The 20,112-nt window shown below is 39.6% G+C and overlaps 1 protein-coding gene across 4 annotated transcripts in view; it reads left to right on the forward strand.

Annotated features, from left to right (window-relative positions):
- Positions 1-14,332, forward strand: part of phf12b (PHD finger protein 12b) — a 53,164-nt gene extending 38,832 nt beyond the window's left edge. For all 4 annotated transcript variants that reach the window (XM_069911613.1, XM_069911614.1, XM_069911616.1 and 1 more), the window contains 4 exons: positions 1,962-2,060; positions 3,065-3,147; positions 8,936-9,074; positions 13,189-14,332. In XM_069911613.1, the coding sequence (XP_069767714.1) occupies positions 1,962-2,060; positions 3,065-3,147; positions 8,936-9,074; positions 13,189-13,517 (650 nt within the window). In that variant the 3' untranslated portion in view covers positions 13,518-14,332. The remainder of the gene's footprint in view (positions 1-1,961; positions 2,061-3,064; positions 3,148-8,935; positions 9,075-13,188) is intronic.
- Positions 14,333-20,112: the final 5,780 nt, after the last annotated feature.

Consider the following 20,112-nt stretch of genomic DNA (forward strand, 5'->3'; position numbering starts at 1 on the left):
TGTCTTGTGAATGAAGCTGGCTGAAGAAGTGTACCTTGATATATAAGTACCTTGATATATAAGTAATGACATTGATGGGGTTCCTTGGTATAGCTGTGATGGTATTGGTGGAGATCCTTATTTATCGCTGGTTCTTCAGGAAAACAGAGACATCGATTGTTGAGGATGATCCACTCAAAGGCTTGAACCTGGGTGAAATGCTCTTCTTTCAGGAAGATTCATAAGTCGTGCGCTCGGCACAGATAGAATGTCGCTAGCTCTTTCCACGGGGTTGGTCATTGACTCCTTGCTCGAGTCTACTTGATTCTTGTATATATATATTAGCCACCTTGCTAACTTAACTCATGATCAGATAGCTCTGTGAGAGGAGCTCTTTGCTCGAGACCTTTAGCCCAATAAGACTTCTTCTCCATCTTGAATTCTTCACACTGCAGCCTGTCTTCTTGACTGGCTTATTTGGTTCCTGGGAACTGTTAACAAATTTGTATCTTGCATGGTCCCTTTAAGAGGATTTTTCTAGCTGTTTCTGTTCTTTACAAACTAACTGCATTATGTAGTGTTCATAGAACACAGAATCTAGGCTTCTTGACAATTCTTGGCTAGTAGAGCAGTATCTACATTATAACATTTCTGGTTCTCTATGTTCTTTTCAAGTTACAGGTGCATGGAGTCCTTGGCTGTGGTTCAAATTGTGCAATTTTCAGACATGTTCTCATCGAAGCTTCCAGAATTTTTAAAAATCATACTTTCTTTAAATCTTAACTGCTTTCTTCCAATCAAATTCACAATTTTATAAAACTTTTCTTTGAATAAGATTTTGACAACACTTCCATCATTCTAATATGTCCCACTTTCAAAACACTTCATCTTCAAGGAAAGTAAGCAACAATAAACTGAATTGCATCTCTTTAATCCAAATAAATCAAACTTTGTAATTGCAGCTGTAAATAGCTTTAATTAGTTGATGTAAACATATAAAATTTTCACAGCTTCGCGCTTCATAACTCTGCGTAAAACAAAGCATATTGTAAATGATCATGATACTTCAAACAAATATAAATGAATTAAAATGATTAATAAATGAATTCAAAAAGTTTCTCGACTGAGCTTATTCTCCTTTCATGGTTATTCCAAGAATGAGAACGAGCTCCTTATCTGCTCGGATACTACACCATATGATGTCATGGTAACTATGGTAACTACAAAAACAACCACAAATCATAAACACAAGATTTTAACCTTTACTGGTACTAGTAGACTTAAAATATGGCAGGAAACCACAAAATAGGTAGTTCCTACAAAATTATACGTGATAGGAAATTTTTAAGGTGATTTTCGTGATCAGCAGCCCAGAATCCATAAAATACACCCAGGAGTGTTCAGGAGGCAAATTCCTCATTGTCCAGTTTAATTTGGAAATTCTTCCAGAGCAAATAGTGCAAGTTTCTTGCTGTTATACAGGATTAGATTTGAATGTGATTGAACATCAAAGAACTGCATCTGTTGAGAAAATGGAATAAAAATACAGAATACGAGAAACAGCAAACATCTGTAGAAATTGAAATCTCATTCATGTTTCACCAGAGCAGTTCTGGAGAATTTTCAAATGGTTGTATTTTAGGTGCATTTCTGTCTCCATGGCATTTTCAAGAATGTGACGATGACCCAGAAGTAATATTCAAATTCCATATGGCAAGTTATTGCCAATGAATATGAGGAATTTTGGGGTGTTTTTATTGCAGGAAAATTTAATGAAATACCAAATTGGGAATTTTCACTCCAACCTGATCAGACTTGTGTGAGACTCCAGTTGAAATGTACTGGTATCCTGTTAAATGGCCCCTTTGGTCACTGATTTGACTTCACCTGTTGGTAAGGGTAGGGTTGAATTAGAAATGTGATGTGTGGCAGGCACAATTTTACATACTTTTCCTGACATTGAATTTACCTTTGCTTTCTAGTTCCAGTGAAAGAAGTTCAGGCAAGAGCTGTGTTTTATCCTCTCACGGGTAAAGGTCAAGCTGTTAGTATGTGCTACAGAACACTTTATATTGGAACAGGTGAGTAAAAAAAACCCCATTAACTTAAATTACTAACTGAAAAATAATTTGTAAGTGGCTGATTGTTTTTTCTGATATCTTTTCTGATAAGCTTGAAATGCAGAACAAAAGTTTGTTAGCCCATCCCTTCTGTCAATATTAATTGCCTGTTTTATTTGACAGTGATGAATGCTTGACAAATAAAGCTAGCTTATTGGACATTCAAAGTTGAATCTAGAAAGAGCATGCTTCTCCAGCTACAAAAATCTGAAAGAGTGGCAGAAAGTTCCTCTGGTGCTTGGTCATGCATCTTTACCTGAGGTTTTTGACTCTGGTATTAAGCAAGAATGTGACTGGAGAAATTGTTTTCAGATCATTTTATTTTTACAATACTTTCGTCTGGTTCACCAAATAAAGCACATCGAGCATGCTTGCTTTTGTTGACTAGTTGATCTCCTATTGTATGTAAAATATCTTTGTATTTCTCTTTATGTGCATCTCCGAACCAATTATATATGCCTTCCTTTCATATTTGTGATCTTTTCTATCTGATTTAGACGTTACCTCTTGTCTGTTTTCTTTTCCCTCGTACTACCTTCTGCAGTGCTTTCCACTCTCTGCTACTGCCTCAAACTTGCTCATTCTCTCCTACCTCTGCAGTGCTCACCCTTACTAACTCCCTTGTTGAATTGCTAATTCACTGATTCCCTACTGCCAGCAACTGTCTTGTTTTCATGTCTTAGTCTGTAGTTTCTGCACTCTTGGTCTTCCTTCTTATTTCATCCCTTTTTTCTTTGTAACTCTCCTCATTTTCTCTCTCATTTAACGTGATATGTATTCTTCATACTTATTCATTTTGTGGTCTACTGACTTTATTTTTTGCTTTCATTCTATAGAAATGTATTCTCTGGATCTAGCTTGTTTCTTGAAACTTGTGTTTATTGATGTTCCAAGTAATTTGAGAGCAGCTGATAAAATGTAGACTGACTATTGCAACTGAAATTTGCTCTCCTGTTTCTTTTCAGGTGCTGACATGGATGTGTGCCTTACAAATTATGGTTATTGTAATTATGTTTCAGGCAAACATGCCTGCATATTCTATGATGAGGTAAGTATTCTGTTCCTGGGAAATACTTAATTTTACAGTGATCTTGCTGAAACAGTACCTCAAGTTGATTGGAAGTTTTACACAATGACAACACTCACTCAGTCGGTAGAACGCTTGAAGCTTGCTGCGCTTAACTAGAAAATTTTGCACAGCACAAGTATAATGCCGATGTCCTAAACCATAATTGTTGATTTCCAATTGCTGTCTAAAGAGCAAATCAGCTCCTATCTCAGGAAGGACCGAGGCCACTTCAGTTCATCTGTCATCACAGCAGGTTGACAAAAGATCTCATCTCGCTGGACCTTAACTCTGTAAGATCACTTGAACCACATGAACACTCACGTCATGCAGCTTGGCATTTGAGACCATCATACTAGGACCTCACTGACAAAAGGCAAAGGAGGAAAAACCCAACCCCAACCAACCAATTTACCGCTGTAACCGTGTCTGCCTGTCCCGCATCGGACTTGTCAGCCACCAACGAGCCTGCAGCTGACGTGGACATTTACCCCCTCCATAAATCTTCGTCCGCGAAGCCAAGCCAAAGAAAGAACTAGGAAAAGTAATGACCAAGCTAAAGGATCTGGGATCTGTCTTTCCCTCTGCAACTGGAACCTTGATTTCCTCATTGACAGATTTCAATCTGTGCTGACTAGCAACATCACCTCCTCCTCTCTCACCATCAACACTGGCACCCTAACGCTATGCGCTTAGTCCTCTATTCTATTCCTTGAACACCCATGAATGCTTTGCCAATTTCAGCTCCAACTTGATCTACAAATTTGTTGACAACACCATTGTTGTTGGCCAAAAACTGGAAATGATGAATCAGACTACAGGATGGAGATCGAGAATATGGTTGGGTGGTGCCAGCGAAACAACCTTGTTGTCAACATCAACAAGGCCAGTGAGTTTATTGTTGATTTTAGGAAGGAGAGGCTGAGGGGCAGCGCATCTGTATGCATTGATGAAAAAGAGGTGGAAAGAGTCAGGATCTTCAAGTCCCTGGGAGTCCATATTTCAAAGACCTCTCCTGGAGCCGGCACATTGAGGCAACTGTGAAGAAGGGACCCCAACACCTCGACTTCCTGAGGAGGTTTAGCATGTCATCGGATGTTGTATCAAATTTCTGTAAGTGCACTGTGAAATGCATACTACTAGCAGGTTGTATCATAGCCTGGTTTGGGAATTCGATGGAGGCTCCAAATTCCCATCATTTGCAGATATCCACATGAGGCGCTGCCTCAAGGCAGCCATCATCATAACGAACTCCTGCCACACTGGTCACAACTTCTTCGAACTGCTACCTTCAGGAAAAAGGTACAGAATCCTGAAAAGCAGTCCCTCTCTGTTCAGAAACTATTTCTTTCCAACAGCAGTCGGACTCTTGTTGCATCCATCATGGACTGCTCCAATAGCACAAAAGGAATGTTTGCAGTATTTTTAACCATATAACAATTACTGTATGGAACCATCTCGGCCCCTCTTGTCCGCGCCGATTTTGTTTTCCCCAAGTAATTTTTTTACGCTAGGATTACTCTGAATATTTGTACCTAGTGTATTTCTGGTCCTTGAACTGAATTCAATTAGTTTACTATGATAGATTTTTTTTCTTTACAAGTACCTGTTTAGCTGCAGCAGTTATGAATTTCAGCTTGTGTGTATGACAACAAATATCAATCAGAGCAAAATCATTCTGCTGGAGAAGTTGATGGGTCAAGCAGCATCAGTAGGAGAGAAAGATTTGATGTTTCAGGCTTAAAAGTCATCATTAAGACCGTTCTTAATGAGGGTTGTGGCACAAAATGTCACCCTTTTCCTTCTACTGATGCTGTTCGATCTGCTGAATTCCTCCAGCGAATTGATTTGCTCCAATTCCAGCATCTACATGTACCCCTGGTTTCCAAGTGTAGAGTTTCTGAGCTGAGGAAAAGAACTGGATATATTTGATAGCATTTGCCTTGAGGGGAATGAGAATTAATTGAATGTAAAATTTGTGTGAACAAGTTACATTAATGCACAGTGGTAAAAGACTTTCAAGGGAAATACAGTAAAACCCCGGTATCCTGTTCTTATGGAGACTGGTCGATTCCTGATAAGTGAATTTGCCCGTGGCTTGATTGGTGAATTAACTCCTAGGGGGTGCCAATGTTAAACTTCAGTGTTTTTTATCTATTTATTTTCCATGAATTTTTTTGCCTGTTGCTTGAATTCCAGATAACAGGGATTTTACTGTACGAGTGCTGTGAGATTCATCAGTGGAATGAAAATTTTCAGCTGCTAACTCGTGCAATAAATTGTCTCCAATGGCAACTACTGAAATGCGGAAGTATAGTTATCATGACAAGAATCCCCGAGTACAAAAAGTAAATCACTCTTTGCATGGAGGAAAACAAGTGCCATTGCAGAATATAATCAGATCCATTTACCATATGTTCTATATGTTAAGTTGCTGTCATTTTGGAGCTGATTAACATTTGTATTTTTGAATTGTTTTTGCTGGCAATATTGTTTTCATCTTAGCATAGCTCATTCCAAGTATTGGCTGTAGTTTCTTACCCTTTGCAACAAGAGAGTTGGCAGTTAATAACTAAGTGCATAAATATAGTTTTTGTAGATTTGATAAAGAAAGGCTACTAGAGGTCAGTAAAAAATAAAACCTGAGATCAAATAGTAGTTGTGTTTAAAGGGTCATTTATAAAAGGAAAATCCACTGATCTTTCGGTCAGTAACAGGGGCATAATTGATTATTGTAAATCAAAGGGAAGAAGCTAGAATTTGTTAGCTAAAGAATTATCACAGTATGAAATGCATTGCTATACTATCTGTAAAAGTTAAATCAATTGAAATGTTAACAATTGAGGAAAAGTTTCAAGAGAGTTTTTGTTCTCTCTATTGCAATTTACATTCATTATCTGTTTATTGTTCTTGGTTTACGTTTTATGGTGTGTACATTTTTTTGCACTACCAATTAGTCTTAATTCTGCCGCGCCCGCTAGAAAAAAAGGAATCTCAGGGTTGTGTGTGATGCCATGTATGTATTCTGACAATAAATCTGAAATCTGAGGAACTGGCATTTGCCTCATATGACTGTTGGATGGGTCTCTAGACTGAAATATTTTAATTCCAGAAATGGGTTAGAGAATCATTATTAGCTGTTTATGAAATTTGTACAGTCTACAAAAGTAATGTTATAGTCTTGGATCAATTGCTTTCTGCAAGCCTGAACCAACAGTGATCTGTGATCCAAAAATAAAATATTGGTCATGCAAGATGTTGAAGGCCTCTATTTTGGATTGTCATTTCAGTGCAGAACATGTTAAATTTTGTCAGTGAGATATCTGGTTTTCTTTCCCATTTTAAATAACTGAGCAATCAAATAGACAAAGGAAATGTCCATCTTAAAAAATCTAATTTCAGTTGTAGATTTTGTACTAAAGCTACAGCAACTTGGTCGGTTTTCACGGCAGCAGGATGTGTGATTGCATGAGATTGTATTTTTTTTTAAATATGTGGAAAGACAAAAAAATTAATTTAGTAGAAATGGATACTTGATGATCAGCACAGACTCAGTGGACCAAAAGGCCAATTTTCATGATGCATAACTGCATGTGGCCTGACACGATTGAAAGTCTGTGGCCTGACGCGATTGAAAGTCTGTGGCCTGACGCGATTGAAAGTCTGTGGCCTGATGACACGATTGAAAGTCTGTGGCCTGATGACACGATTGAAAGTCTGTGGCCTGATGACACGATTGAAAGTCTGAGGCCTGATGACACGATTGAAGGTCTGTGGCCTGATGACACGATTGAAAGTCTGTGGCCTGATGGCACGATTGAAAGTCTGTGGCCTGATGGCACGATTGAAAGTCTGTGGCCTGATGGCACGATTGAAAGTCTGTGGCCTGATGGCACGATTGAAAGTCTGTGGCCTGATGGCACGATTGAAAGTCTGTGGCCTGATGGCACGATTGAAAGTCTGTGGCCTGATGGCACGATTGAAAGTCTGTGGCCTGATGGCACGATTGAAAGTCTGTGGCCTGATGGCACGATTGAAAGTCTGTGGCCTGATGGCACGATTGAAAGTCTGTGGCCTGATGGCACGATTGAAAGTCTGTGGCCTGATGGCACGATTGAAAGTCTGTGGCCTGATGGCACGATTGAAAGTCTGTGGCCTGATGGCACGATTGAAAGTCTGTGGCCTGATGGCACGATTGAAAGTCTGTGGCCTGATGGCACGATTGAAAGTCTGTGGCCTGATGGCACGATTGAAAGTCTGTGGCCTGATGGCACGATTGAAAGTCTGTGGCCTGATGGCACGATTGAAAGTCTGTGGCCTGATGGCACGATTGAAAGTCTGTGGCCTGATGGCACGATTGAAAGTCTGTGGCCTGATGGCACGATTGAAAGTCTGTGGCCTGATGGCACGATTGAAAGTCTGTGGCCTGATGGCACGATTGAAAGTCTGTGGCCTGATGGCACGATTGAAAGTCTGTGGCCTGATGGCACGATTGAAAGTCTGTGGCCTGATGGCACGATTGAAAGTCTGAGGCCTGATGGCACGATTGAAAGTCTGTGGCCTGATGGCACGATTGAAAGTCTGTGGCCTGATGGCACGATTGAAAGTCTGTGGCCTGATGGCACGATTGAAAGTCTGTGGCCTGATGGCACGATTGAAAGTCTGTGGCCTGATGGCACGATTGAAAGTCTGTGGCCTGATGGCACGATTGAAAGTCTGTGGCCTGATGGCACGATTGAAAGTCTGTGGCCTGATGGCACGATTGAAAGTCTGTGGCCTGATGGCACGATTGAAAGTCTGTGGCCTGATGGCACGATTGAAAGTCTGTGGCCTGATGGCACGATTGAAAGTCTGTGGCCTGATGGCACGATTGAAAGTCTGTGGCCTGATGGCACGATTGAAAGTCTGTGGCCTGATGGCACGATTGAAAGTCTGTGGCCTGATGGCACGATTGAAAGTCTGTGGCCTGATGGCACGATTGAAAGTCTGTGGCCTGATGGCACGATTGAAAGTCTGTGGCCTGATGGCACGATTGAAAGTCTGTGGCCTGATGGCACGATTGAAAGTCTGTGGCCTGATGGCACGATTGAAAGTCTGTGGCCTGATGGCACGATTGAAAGTCTGTGGCCTGATGGCACGATTGAAAGTCTGTGGCCTGATGGCACGATTGAAAGTCTGTGGCCTGATGGCACGATTGAAAGTCTGTGGCCTGATGGCACGATTGAAAGTCTGTGGCCTGATGGCACGATTGAAAGTCTGTGGCCTGATGGCACGATTGAAAGTCTGTGGCCTGATGGCACGATTGAAAGTCTGTGGCCTGATGGCACGATTGAAAGTCTGTGGCCTGATGGCACGATTGAAAGTAAGCTGCAACATTCATGATATTGCACTACAACTGATAAGTGAAATGATGTTTTACTCTTTCAATAGTAGTCAAGTAATGACTGCAAAGTGGCAGTTACTTGGTGACTTGTCTTGAAATAAGTTTTATTTCAATGAGTAAAGCTCATAATATACCATTAATGGTTTATTGAGAGGAAAAGCAGTTCTTCTTTGCAATTAGTTTACCTTCTGTTTTCCCCCTCTGCATTTTATGACCTATGCTTATACTTGGGTTGAATGTAGACTCGTCATTGACAATCTAAGGGAGACACTGGGTGCATAAGATCCAAAAGCATGGAACACTTCAATTGCTAACAACGGAACAATCTACTGTTCAAAATAAAGACTTGTTGACAATTTAAAATGTTGGTATATTATCTAATTTTAGAATGGAAAACACTATGAATTGTTGAACTACAGTGAACACGGGACAACAGTTGACAATGTGCTCTATTCTTGTGACTTCTCTGAGAAAACGACGCCCACTCCACCAAGCAGTGTTGTTGCCAAAGTTCAAAGTGTAATAAGTAAGTATTTTATTTTCCCAGTTCTCAAAGTTCATTTAAATTAATAAACTATTATTGTATTCCATATTTTCTTGCAAAAGGGGCCATCCAGTTCATCAGTTCTAATTTTCCCTCTGACCTATTATCCCCCACAATCTCATCAAATTTTCTCCCCCTACCAACTCGCACTCTAAACCTTGACTCCCAAGATTCTACTGCCAATCTACAAAGGGAGAAAGTTACAGTGGCAAATGAATCTGCCAAGCTGCATGTCTCTGGGAGAAAATCAGAGCATCTGAATGAAAACCACAAGGCAAATGTTCGAACTCCACGCAACAACACCAGAGATTAGACTTTACCCAACATTTCCAGCAATTCTGGTTCATTGCTTGACAAGTTGTATCAACATTGTAAAAATAAACAAAGAAACTGCCCATCTGTTCATTGTATAAGTAGTTTTACAATATATTCAATTCCAGACATATTAATGTGATCAGGCATTTTAAAATAAATACATATAAACAGAAAAGTGGAATAAAAGATGTTTTAAAACAAAACAATGCAGGAACTTGCAATTACCATCTCAGGCCAAAGGGAGCTCCTGGGAGATAGACTCTTCAAGGGTTCCTTTTTATTGTCACATAATACATAAAAATGTAATGTACTTAAATCTTTGTCTGCCAGAAGGTAAACAGTCACCATGAGCATTGACCGGCACTCCTAACAGTAGGACAGTCCCTTCGGAGATGCTGAGTGTCGGTGGATTTGCCTCCAGCACTCCCGCAAGCCTCCGCAGCTGCACAGGCTCCGGTTCAAACCATCGGCAACCTGAGCCTCCGGCCCAAACCTATGATACAATCAGGAAGCCTTCACTGCCTAAGACCCTTCAGTATCCCTTCTTGCCTTCAGCACCCATCTGAAGTCCAGGTCCTGACACTGGTTCCCTTGAGCCAATCTTCAGCACCTGGCGGCCCGTGTGGGTCCTTCAGCCGCAGAGACCCTTGCTGGTCCGCTGTCACGGTCCTGTAAGAGCATCTCCTATGCTTCTCCTTCATAAAGGGGGTGTACTCCCATGGTTTCAGACCTTGGGTTCGGCTTTCTTCATCTCAATGAGGCGACAACACACCATAGATATCCCAGTCTTGACACTGAATTAAGCAGGCATCATGCTATTTGATTACCCAATACCTACTTAGAAGCACAGTAGTGAAGGCAATCTTATTTATGCCAACATCAAGTCACTCAGTGTTTTAGGGAAGTATTTAGCTCCAACTTGATTTTAAATTATCTGCATGTAGATATTCAGGGAGAGAGAGAAAGGAGAAGGAAGAAGAGCAGGTATTGAAGGGTTATGAAGAATAAGACTGTCCCTCTTTTTCTCCTCACTTTTTCTAGATTTTTTCTTAACACTGCCATATTCCTGTCTTCCTTTGACCATGTTTCATCCATTGCAGTATTCCATCCAAATGAAAGCTATTCTTGAAACCAAACTATGGAAAAATGATTTTAATATAAATTATGGATTGAAAAAAAATCAGGGGTGTTCAAGGAGCTGGGATTGGAGGGATATGAAGATCTCTGACTTGTTGGTGTTGGGGACAGCATAGTAGTGCAGCTCGTCGAGCAGCTGCTGTCTCAATTCCAGTGACCCAAGTTCAATCAGGACCCACGGTGGTGTCAGTGTGGAGTTTGCATGTACTTATTGTGACCAAATGGGTTTCCTCTGGGGGCTCTGGCTTGCTCCCACGATCCAAAAAATGTGTGGGCTTGTCAACTAATTGTCACTCAATCCAAGTGTATGTAAGAGTGGGAAAATCTGGGTAAAGTTGCTGAGAATGTGAGGAGAATAAAATGGGATGGACTGGGATTAGTGTAAAAATGGGTGTCATAGAGTTCTGCACCTTGGAAATGGCCCCTTGTCCATGCTGATCTTGCCTTCAGTCCATAACCCATCTAAACCTTTCCTATGCATGTACTGGCCAAATGTCCTTTGAATCGAACAATTGTTCCTGATTTGGCCACTTTCTGTGGCAAATCATTTCATATGTTCACCACTCTCTCTGTGAAGAGGCTGTCCCTCAGATCCCTTTTAGATCCTTGCATCTCACCTTAAATCTGCCCTGTAGAGTTAGATATTAGGTTCCCCTCTTCTATTACACTCCAGTGAGAAAAGGTTTCTGTAACTCAATCACCCATTCCCTCTCTTCCCGCTCATTGTCACAACACTCTCGTGAATCTCTTCTGCGTGCTTTGAAGCTTAATAATACTTTTCTGTAGCAGGTTGACCAGAAGTACATCATTCTCAAAAGTATAGTCTTGCCAAAATCATGCAAAGTTTTATCATGACTCCATAGGGTTCTGCTATTAACAGTGCAAAGTTTAGCCTGGTTTAACCATCCAAAGTGTAACACACCTCACACTTGTCTGACAAATTCCATCTGGCATTCTTTGGCTCAGTTCATCTAGATCCTGTTGCAATCTTAGATAACCTTCATACGTGGTCTGATGAACCACCAGTTTTAGTGTCATGCACATTGTTATCCAAACTGTTTACATAGATGCTAAACGACTACTGTGGGCGACACAGTGTTGCAGTTAATGCAATGCTGTGCCAGTGATTGGGACCGGGGTTTGAATCCTGCCCTGTCTGTAAGGAATTTGCATGTTCTCCCAGTGTCTGCATGAGTTTTCTATGGGGGCTCCGGTTTTATCCCACCATTCAAAACATACTGGGGATGTAGGTTAATTGGGTGGCACAGTTCATGGGCTGAAATGGCCTGTTTCTCTGATGTATTTAAAATCTAAATTTAAAAAGTAGACTAGCGCCCATCCCTGCTCACTGGTCTCCAATCTGAATAGCACCCTCTGCTACCACCTTCTGTTGCCATAATTCTGTATCCATTTGGTCATCTCGTCCTGTATCCTGGGTGATCTGAACTTCCTGACCAACTTACATTGTAAGATCTTGTCAAAGGCCTGGCTGAAATCCATCTTCTGCTTGCCCTCAATCCTCTGATCGCCTTAAAAACTTGCTTTTAGGGGGCAATTTCCCATACATTATCCCTTGTCAGTCTTTGCCTTTCCAAATGCATGCAGATCCTGTCTCTTAAATCCCTCCAGTAACTTACCGCTCACTGCTCTGTAATTGGTCTATTTATCTTTGCAGCCTTGTGCACATTAGCCACCCTCTAGTCTTGGCTCCTCACCTGTGTTCAACAATACTGTAAACATCTCTGCCAGAGCTCATGCAGTTTCTTATCTAGCTGCCCAATGTGTCCTGGGATGCACTTGATCAGGCTCCAGGTATTTAGCTGCATTAATGGTTTTTTAAGATCTCCAGTGCCTCTTCAAGACATCACTATTTATTTTCCTGAGTTCTTTTGTCTTCATCCATGGTAAATGCAGATGATGCTTGGTGGTCAGCACCGAGTCTGGGCCACGCTTTGTTTCCATGCTGCATCTTTCTAATTCTAGAGGAGGTTTCAAGGTTTGGGATAAGATCACTGATTTGAATACAATGAGAATTTTAACTTGTATCCTTGGAGGTAATTAAGGCAGTGTGTTTTCCTTTGGACCAATCAATGTGATTTGAAACTATGGTCAACTTGTGAAGAATATTTTTACTTGTCTGATAGCCCTTTAATTAAGTTTTTTTAAATCTTAGAAAACGCAAGAGGCAGAATACTGCTATGCTCGAGGCATCATAAACTTTATTATATTGGTGAACAGTCTCGTTTGCTGAAATACTTTGAGATCAAACTGTTAAGATGGCGAGTAGCCCATTCCGGTTAAAATAAATAATAACAAAGACAGAAGGAACCTCCTGGAGAGTCACTGGCATCTCACACTGCTGTTCTTTTCCTGAGAGCTGTAGCAGCAGAGAATAAATGACAGAATTGCTCTTAAGATTGCCAGCATCCCCTTCACTGAGGGTCTTGGATGATGTGCAAACATTTTCAGTTAATAGAATTGACCCTATTGACTTAGCTTGTACGAGAATGTTCTAATGGTTAAAGCTGACTTTTAAAGTGGGATTTTTCTTGAAGAAGATTGAATATTCCAAAAAATGTGAACACACTGGGTGACCTCTTTTTACTATCAACTGCCACGTAAATATTTTTGATTTTCTTTGCAGAATATTGTAAGAGCAGAAAGGAAGAGGAGGAACAAGAAGAGACGGTTATGAGTTCTCAAGGCCAGGGACTGAATGGTAAAACATGTAACTGCAAGGCCAGCAGCTCTAGTCTAATAGGTGGCAGTGGAGCAGGTTGGGAAGGGACAGCATTGCTGCATCATGGGAGCTATATCAAGCTTGGTTGCCTGCAGTTTGTTTTCAGCATCACAGAATTTGCAATGAAGCAGCCAAAAGAGGAGGAAGCCCTTGTACATGATGCTGATCTAGAACAGAAGCATTTGATGAAACTTCATCAAGTCCCAGTGTTACGATCCAACTCTGTCCCTTGAAAGATTCTGCGATGTACATAGGACTAAACAGGGAGCCATGAACCGAAGAAGCTGTCTTTATATTGCATGGAATGAAGTATCTTCAGCATTTTTTTTCTTTTTTGCTCAGATTTTGTGGGCATTTGCACATAGAATTTGTATAATTATTTCTCTTTTTAAATATGTAACTTGTCATAGTTGTAAATGTTGACTGAATGAGAAGAAGCAGCTAAGTCCTGTTTGAAAGTCATGGCAAAGCCCCAAGTTGAACGAACTGGAAAAGCCTAGGATACATTCAGACTGCATCCCTAAACATGTACAAATAATCAAAGACTTGTTATATTTTGTGCCAGTGTCAATAGTTTTTATAAATATGTGAAAAGTTTTCATAAAAGGATATGTTTATCTACTCTGATCATTGTTTTATTTAATGTATCTGGATTCCTTGACCCAGATGTTTTCTGCTACTTTTGCACTACAAGTAGCTGCTGTGTACTGATTAAAGAGGAAAAAAACTTTCAAATATCAATGGTATTTTATTTGACTGAGAAAGAAGTGTTAAAAGTAGAGTCTGTGTCATTGCACCTTTAATGGTGCCAGTGGTTTTTAAATGTGTAACACGCTAAAAACTTGTGGTATGGCACCTGCTGCCGTTGTGTTGTATTGTAGTGTAAAAGTTTGTCGTAAGCTTGTTAAGGTCCTTTTTCACACAGTAGTTTAAATGTAAATAGTTAATGTATTGTTTCAGATTTTACAACAGACACTTTCATGTATTCTGTATATAAAAATTTGACTCCAAGTTCCTGTCTTTGCCTGTCTATTATGACTGTAAATACATCAGATTTTTTTTAAAGAAAAACTTTTGTTGCAGTTGAATATTTTAACTCATTGCCATCAGTCATTATCATCCACTTTCTTCAGTATCTAGTAGGCGATGTAAAGTGAAAGAGACAGCTTTTCAATATTCATTTTCTCAAATTGTGTAATCCATATGTCTTTGTCTTCAGTTTTTCTTTCTGATCAATGTAATTATGGTGTTATTTTCTTGATTCTGGTTCAATTAACTTTCAATTGACTTTGAGGATTGTTTTTTTTTAACTTTTGGCTATTTCAGATTTTTTAGTAAACAAGAAGGTCTTGTTACCAGTTATTAATGGCTGCGGATGTTCCTGCCTGGCAGCCATTGTGATTGTTTTGCAATCACTCTTCAGATTTCATGGAAGTCAAAAAGTCTTTCATGAGATGGAAAAGATCCTAAAATCAAATAATATTTTTTGTGTCCTTTGGCAATTGAAGGAATTAGTTACTGCATAACTACTTTGGGTTGCATTGGCATCACCACATTTTCGCAAAGAATCCCAAAGAAAGGACAAATATAGATTGAAGTATTTTAATGAGATTTTCATTCTTAGTACAGATTTTCAATGCAGTACCGGTTGTTGGAACGGATTCTAAGCCAAGATCAGTCCTTGTGCCTGTATCTGGAATCAATTATTGCTTTGTCATTATTTGCTAGCAAGAGTGGAATTGAAGTGTACCAAATTAAAAGCTGAAGATCTCAAGCTTATTGACAAATATCTTCATAAATTTGGCAAACAAGTGCTCGTCAGAAAGCTGGTGGAAACGATTGTTGTAATTGTTGCTGACACAACTCCAGGTAAATGATCTTTTAAGTCGCTTTTACTTCCTGTCACTGGATCCCCTAATGACTTGAATCCACTTTCACAATGAACATTATAAAAGATACCCTTGTAGCCTATTGCCAATTAAATTAGCCCAGCTTCAAGTGAAAGTGGTGGAAAGTAAAATTCTTAAAGCAATATTCTTATAATATTTTCAATAACATGAAAGGGAATATGCACTGAGTTTAATACTGAGATGGTCACTGAATTCCAAATAGGTTATAAAAGGATATTTTGTTACCATCTGTTTACATTGGGATAATTAATGTTAAGAGCAGAGAGGATAAAATGTTCGTAAAATATACCTGGGATAATTTTCCAAGAGAACTGATTTTTGTCTCACAAGCAAGGTGACATCGCTTGATCTCATTCAGAAGAATGAGTTGAGGTCAATGCAGAAAGTTTTGGTGGGGGGAAACATTTAAAGAGATGGAACATAAAATATTTGGGTTAATCAAAGAAAAATGATTTAATAGAGGAAGATCTGTTTGAATGGATCTAATTCAAGTAAGTTGTATCAAATTTGACAGCCAAATCTATCAGACAAATCCAGAGTTTGCAATGTGAAAGAAATGTAGAGGAAATTGAAGAGGTCTGCTTACAAGTGAGTTTGGTAGGAAGAACAGGGTTGATAATACCAAGAATCAGAGGAGACATGAAAAATTTAAATGGCATTAAGTAGAAATGAGAAAAGAAGCTCTCAATATCAATGGGAATCCAAAACTTGGAGGAAGAATGGGCAAAAATATGAATTTGCACAGGCAAATGAAATGAATATTCTGCATTTATCTTCAAGGAAGAAGGTGATTTTAAAGCAATAGTGAAGTAAGTTGAGGCAATACATAAATTAATAATTGAATCTTTAATGCTCTGCCTCCAAGGCTAATTGTGAGCAGTTTTTGAGCTCATTGTTAAAGAAAGGATGTGCTGTCAGAGTTCAGAGGAGGTTCACAGCATGAAAGGGTTATAATGTGAGGAATTGTTGACAGCTCTTGGCCAAATCATTGGGTGTATTTAAAGGAGAGAATGACAGATTCTTGATTAGCCAGGGCATCAAAGATGGGAAAAGGCTGAGCAGTAGGGCTGAATAGCCTATTTCTGCTCCTGTATCTTATGGTCTTGTAGGACACCAGAAATGAGTAACTGTTAATAAAAGGGAGTAACATTAAGTCTAGAAATGGTATTCTAACCCTCAGGGTTGGGATAATTTTTAGGAATATTGATCTGTAACATAATTAATAGTTGGAAATTAATCAAGGTAAACTGGTATTGAATTGTAATGGGCAAAATAATGTGAACAAATTTGTTAGATTATTTTGGTGCGGTAACATGGAATTCTGAGAAATGGTGTTGATGTGTGTCTGGATTTCCAGAAGACTAATAGAATTATCAATGGAGTTGAGGGACCTGGAGTACGCAAGGCATAACTCATTAAAAGTGGAAGAGCAGATTGAGAAAGTGGATATTATATACATTTCTTGGCATTATTAATGGAAACAGTAAAAATAAAAGATGGTGGGAAAATTATACATTTCTATAAAATCCTGATCTGCAATGCAATGTGGGTGGAGTTTGTATTTTCTGTCTGATTACGTGGCTTCCCTTGTGTTGTCAGTTTTCCTGATTCCAAATTTGTGTGGGCTGGGAGGTTCATTGGTGGTTGTAAATTTCCTGTGGAGTGTAGCATCGGAAGAAGAGTTGTTGGGAATGTGGGGAAAACAAAAAGAGGTTAGTGTTAGTTGGGTTGAAGAAGCTGTTTCCTTGCCGTTTGGCAGCCATGCCTCCAGCTACCAAAACTGAACTTGGGGAATTTATTTATTTAGACACAGCATGGTAACAGGCCCTTTTGGCCCACGAGCCTGTGCTACAAACCCCAGTATGTTTCGAATGGTGGGAGGAAACCAGAGGAAGCTCTCACAGACATAGGGAGAATGTACAAACTCCACACAGACAGCACCGGATTCAAACCCCAGTCACTGGCATTGTAACAGCCTTGAACAAAGCTAAGTGTGCCACAACTTTGTGCATGAACATCTCTCGACCTCTTCTATGAAGTGTTCTCAGTCCTTAAATCGATCTTACTGAGTATGTATTTACCTACACGAATAATCAAACTTTTTTTCCACTGAATATTCGGTAAAACTCAGACATCTTGCTCATTAAAGAGGGCTACGTCGATACAACATGATCAGTGTGCATTATCAGTGCAAAATTGTTTGCTTGAAGTTTTTTAGGTAAATGAGCTGCTGTAACACCAGACTCTTTTAATGTTGCTTAGTTTTGACCAAGATATTTAAACTTGTTTGCTCTTATCACAAAAACTGTAACACGAGTGCACTGTAATTTTACAAATTAACAATTGAAATGTATTAGAAGTAAAATATTTGGATGTTTTCCAGAGGCCAAGATGCTTGGTGTCAATAAACAGCTCCAATGACAACGGGATTTACCTTGTCCACGATCAACTCTTTCCTCATAAAAAAAAAAGTGTTTGACCTGTCTTGCCAAGTTCAAAAAGTTGTGGTCATCGGTGGAAATATTAATAGGTAAGTTCTACCTGTAACACCGGACAATTTTTTTCAAAAAGTTTGCCTCCTGTAAAAAAAAGATTATGATAAACAACTTCAAGCTGAACAAAAAGAGAATTTCAGATTTGCTGTATCATGTGGGCCTTTGGAGAAACATTAACTTTTATTGAATTTGGCATGTTTAATTGTATCACAAGTGGTGACAAATTGTTTACCTTCTCATTTATATTTTAAAAAGGTGCAAAGCCAAGCAAAGTACATTTTACAGAATCTTTTACAAGACAAGTAAGCTTCCAAAATTAGTGGCAACGTGATTTTTGAATGTAGATAACAGACATCTTTTTTAAGGGAATCTTTGCACGCATGCTGTTTCTCATGAACCTTTGCAATGACATGAGCTCTGTGCTAATAGTTCACATGTTGTGGTGCCATGTAAATAAGGGGTGGAGGGGAATAGGTGGATTTGGTATGGAAAAAGTTGCAACAATAGGAAATGTTTTCAAATTTTACAACAGGTCGCTGTTAACTCCCTTCTGGCTAAGAAGGGCCTGGGGACTCGCACAGTCACAGCTGCTGGAAAACCATTAACCCGGTGAAAGATGCCCTTTACGCTGCCAAAACCTGTTGGTCTTTCAGAAGGTGAGGGAGACTTGCACATTCCAGGCTGCATACTTATTGAGAGATGTATGAGGCTTGGTGCAGCCAACATGAGGATGCTGTGGGAGAAGGACCACAGTCTACCTCCCATTGCTGGGTATGGATGGGCTGAGACCAAACAACAATGGAAGTGGGAGAAGCAACGAGGTTCCAGAGTGGTGGTAATGGTTATGGAATTGAATGTAACAAGGCACAGTGATGGAAATGCATGAATATGAAACAAATTTATTGTGAATAAGGACTAGTTTTTAAAAAATGCCTGTGTTATACACCCTTTTAATTATCTTTGGGTCTAAAGGGTTTTTGTTAGCACTAACACAGGAACAGCAATGGAAAATTCACCAGACAATGGCAAATTCAAAATAATAATAAACTATTAATAACATAACATTTCTTACTTAACTCTAAACTTAACCCGCCCCCCCCCTCCCCCACTATGCACAAATGTAAATGTGTGTGTTTCTGTGTGTATAATTCAAAGTCCCAATCTGAAAAGTCAATCTTTAAAAGTTCAGCATCATTTTAGTCTTGCTTGAAGGTCTTAAATTCTCAGTTCAGAAATGATGATAATGCACTTCTAAACATTATATCTTCAAGCCTCTTTACTCACAATTATGTTTTCTACATGAAGAATCTGTCCTCTTCTCAAAGACAGCGAATGTGGCTTTTCTTCCACAATGAATTCACAAACCCAGATAAGGGTTAAATAACTGTGGTTATCTTCCATGATGAAATCACAATCCAGACAAGTGGCCAAACACAAAAAATAGGCCCAGTAGAACTCTCTTCTATTCCAAAGAGACAGCAAAGTGGTCTTCATTAATTCAAAAGCCATAGATTCTGTGTCAAGGAGCACCAATTCTGGTTACTGTAATTCAACCCTGTCTTTCACAGGGGTTTTGACTTCTGTACTCTCCAAACTGAACTCGATGTCTGAATTCGGTAATGTATTTCTCCAAATCATATGCCAGTTACATCATCACTTGAGGCCAGTCCCAACCTTTGGAAACCACATGACCATCAGTTTTATATCTACCAAAATTCTGTTTTCAGAACCATTCCATATTCATAACAGCCTCTGACCTCTCGGTTCAAGAAGCTTAAGTGGCTCTGATTAAAAACAGATGGCTTCCTCAGCAGCCCTTAATTAAGACCCACTTGAAATCATTAGCTCTGTCCCAGAATGAACACTTCTCAGAAAACAATGGTTCTCTATAAATATGCTGTGACCTGTGTGTGACCCAGTACCAACCCACAGCTAAGAATACAGATACATTTTAAATCTGTAATTTACTTTACAAATAAATTTTTATCAAAGAAATATAGTTTAGCTTTAAATTAGATTGACATAAATCCTTTACATGTGGGACAAGGCATTGCCCAGGGGTAGCCAGGGAAAGTGAGTGTGGCATGGAGAAAAGTTAACAACGGGACGCCATGAAACCAGAAACCTTGCTAAGTTTATGCACTCTTCTTTCGCCCCCCCCCCCCCCCCCCCCCCCCCGCCGAGACTTTGCATCTCTTAGTCACGCAGTGGTTCAAAACCTTTTACTTTCCACTCACCACTTTAAGAATTCCCTATGCCATAAGTATTCTGTGATTAGTAAGTGCTTAAGGTGGTAGGTGAGTAGGAAGGGAAGGTTGAGAATCACTGCTCTAGACCCAATTGTTACTGAAATATTTTGCTTGCAAAAAATTGTCATTGGCCTATTTCCTTTGGAGTTCTGAAACTGTGCACATAACGAGGGG

This window comes from Narcine bancroftii, chromosome 14, assembly GCF_036971445.1.
Source record: "Narcine bancroftii isolate sNarBan1 chromosome 14, sNarBan1.hap1, whole genome shotgun sequence".
Taxonomy (NCBI): domain Eukaryota; kingdom Metazoa; phylum Chordata; class Chondrichthyes; order Torpediniformes; family Narcinidae; genus Narcine; species Narcine bancroftii.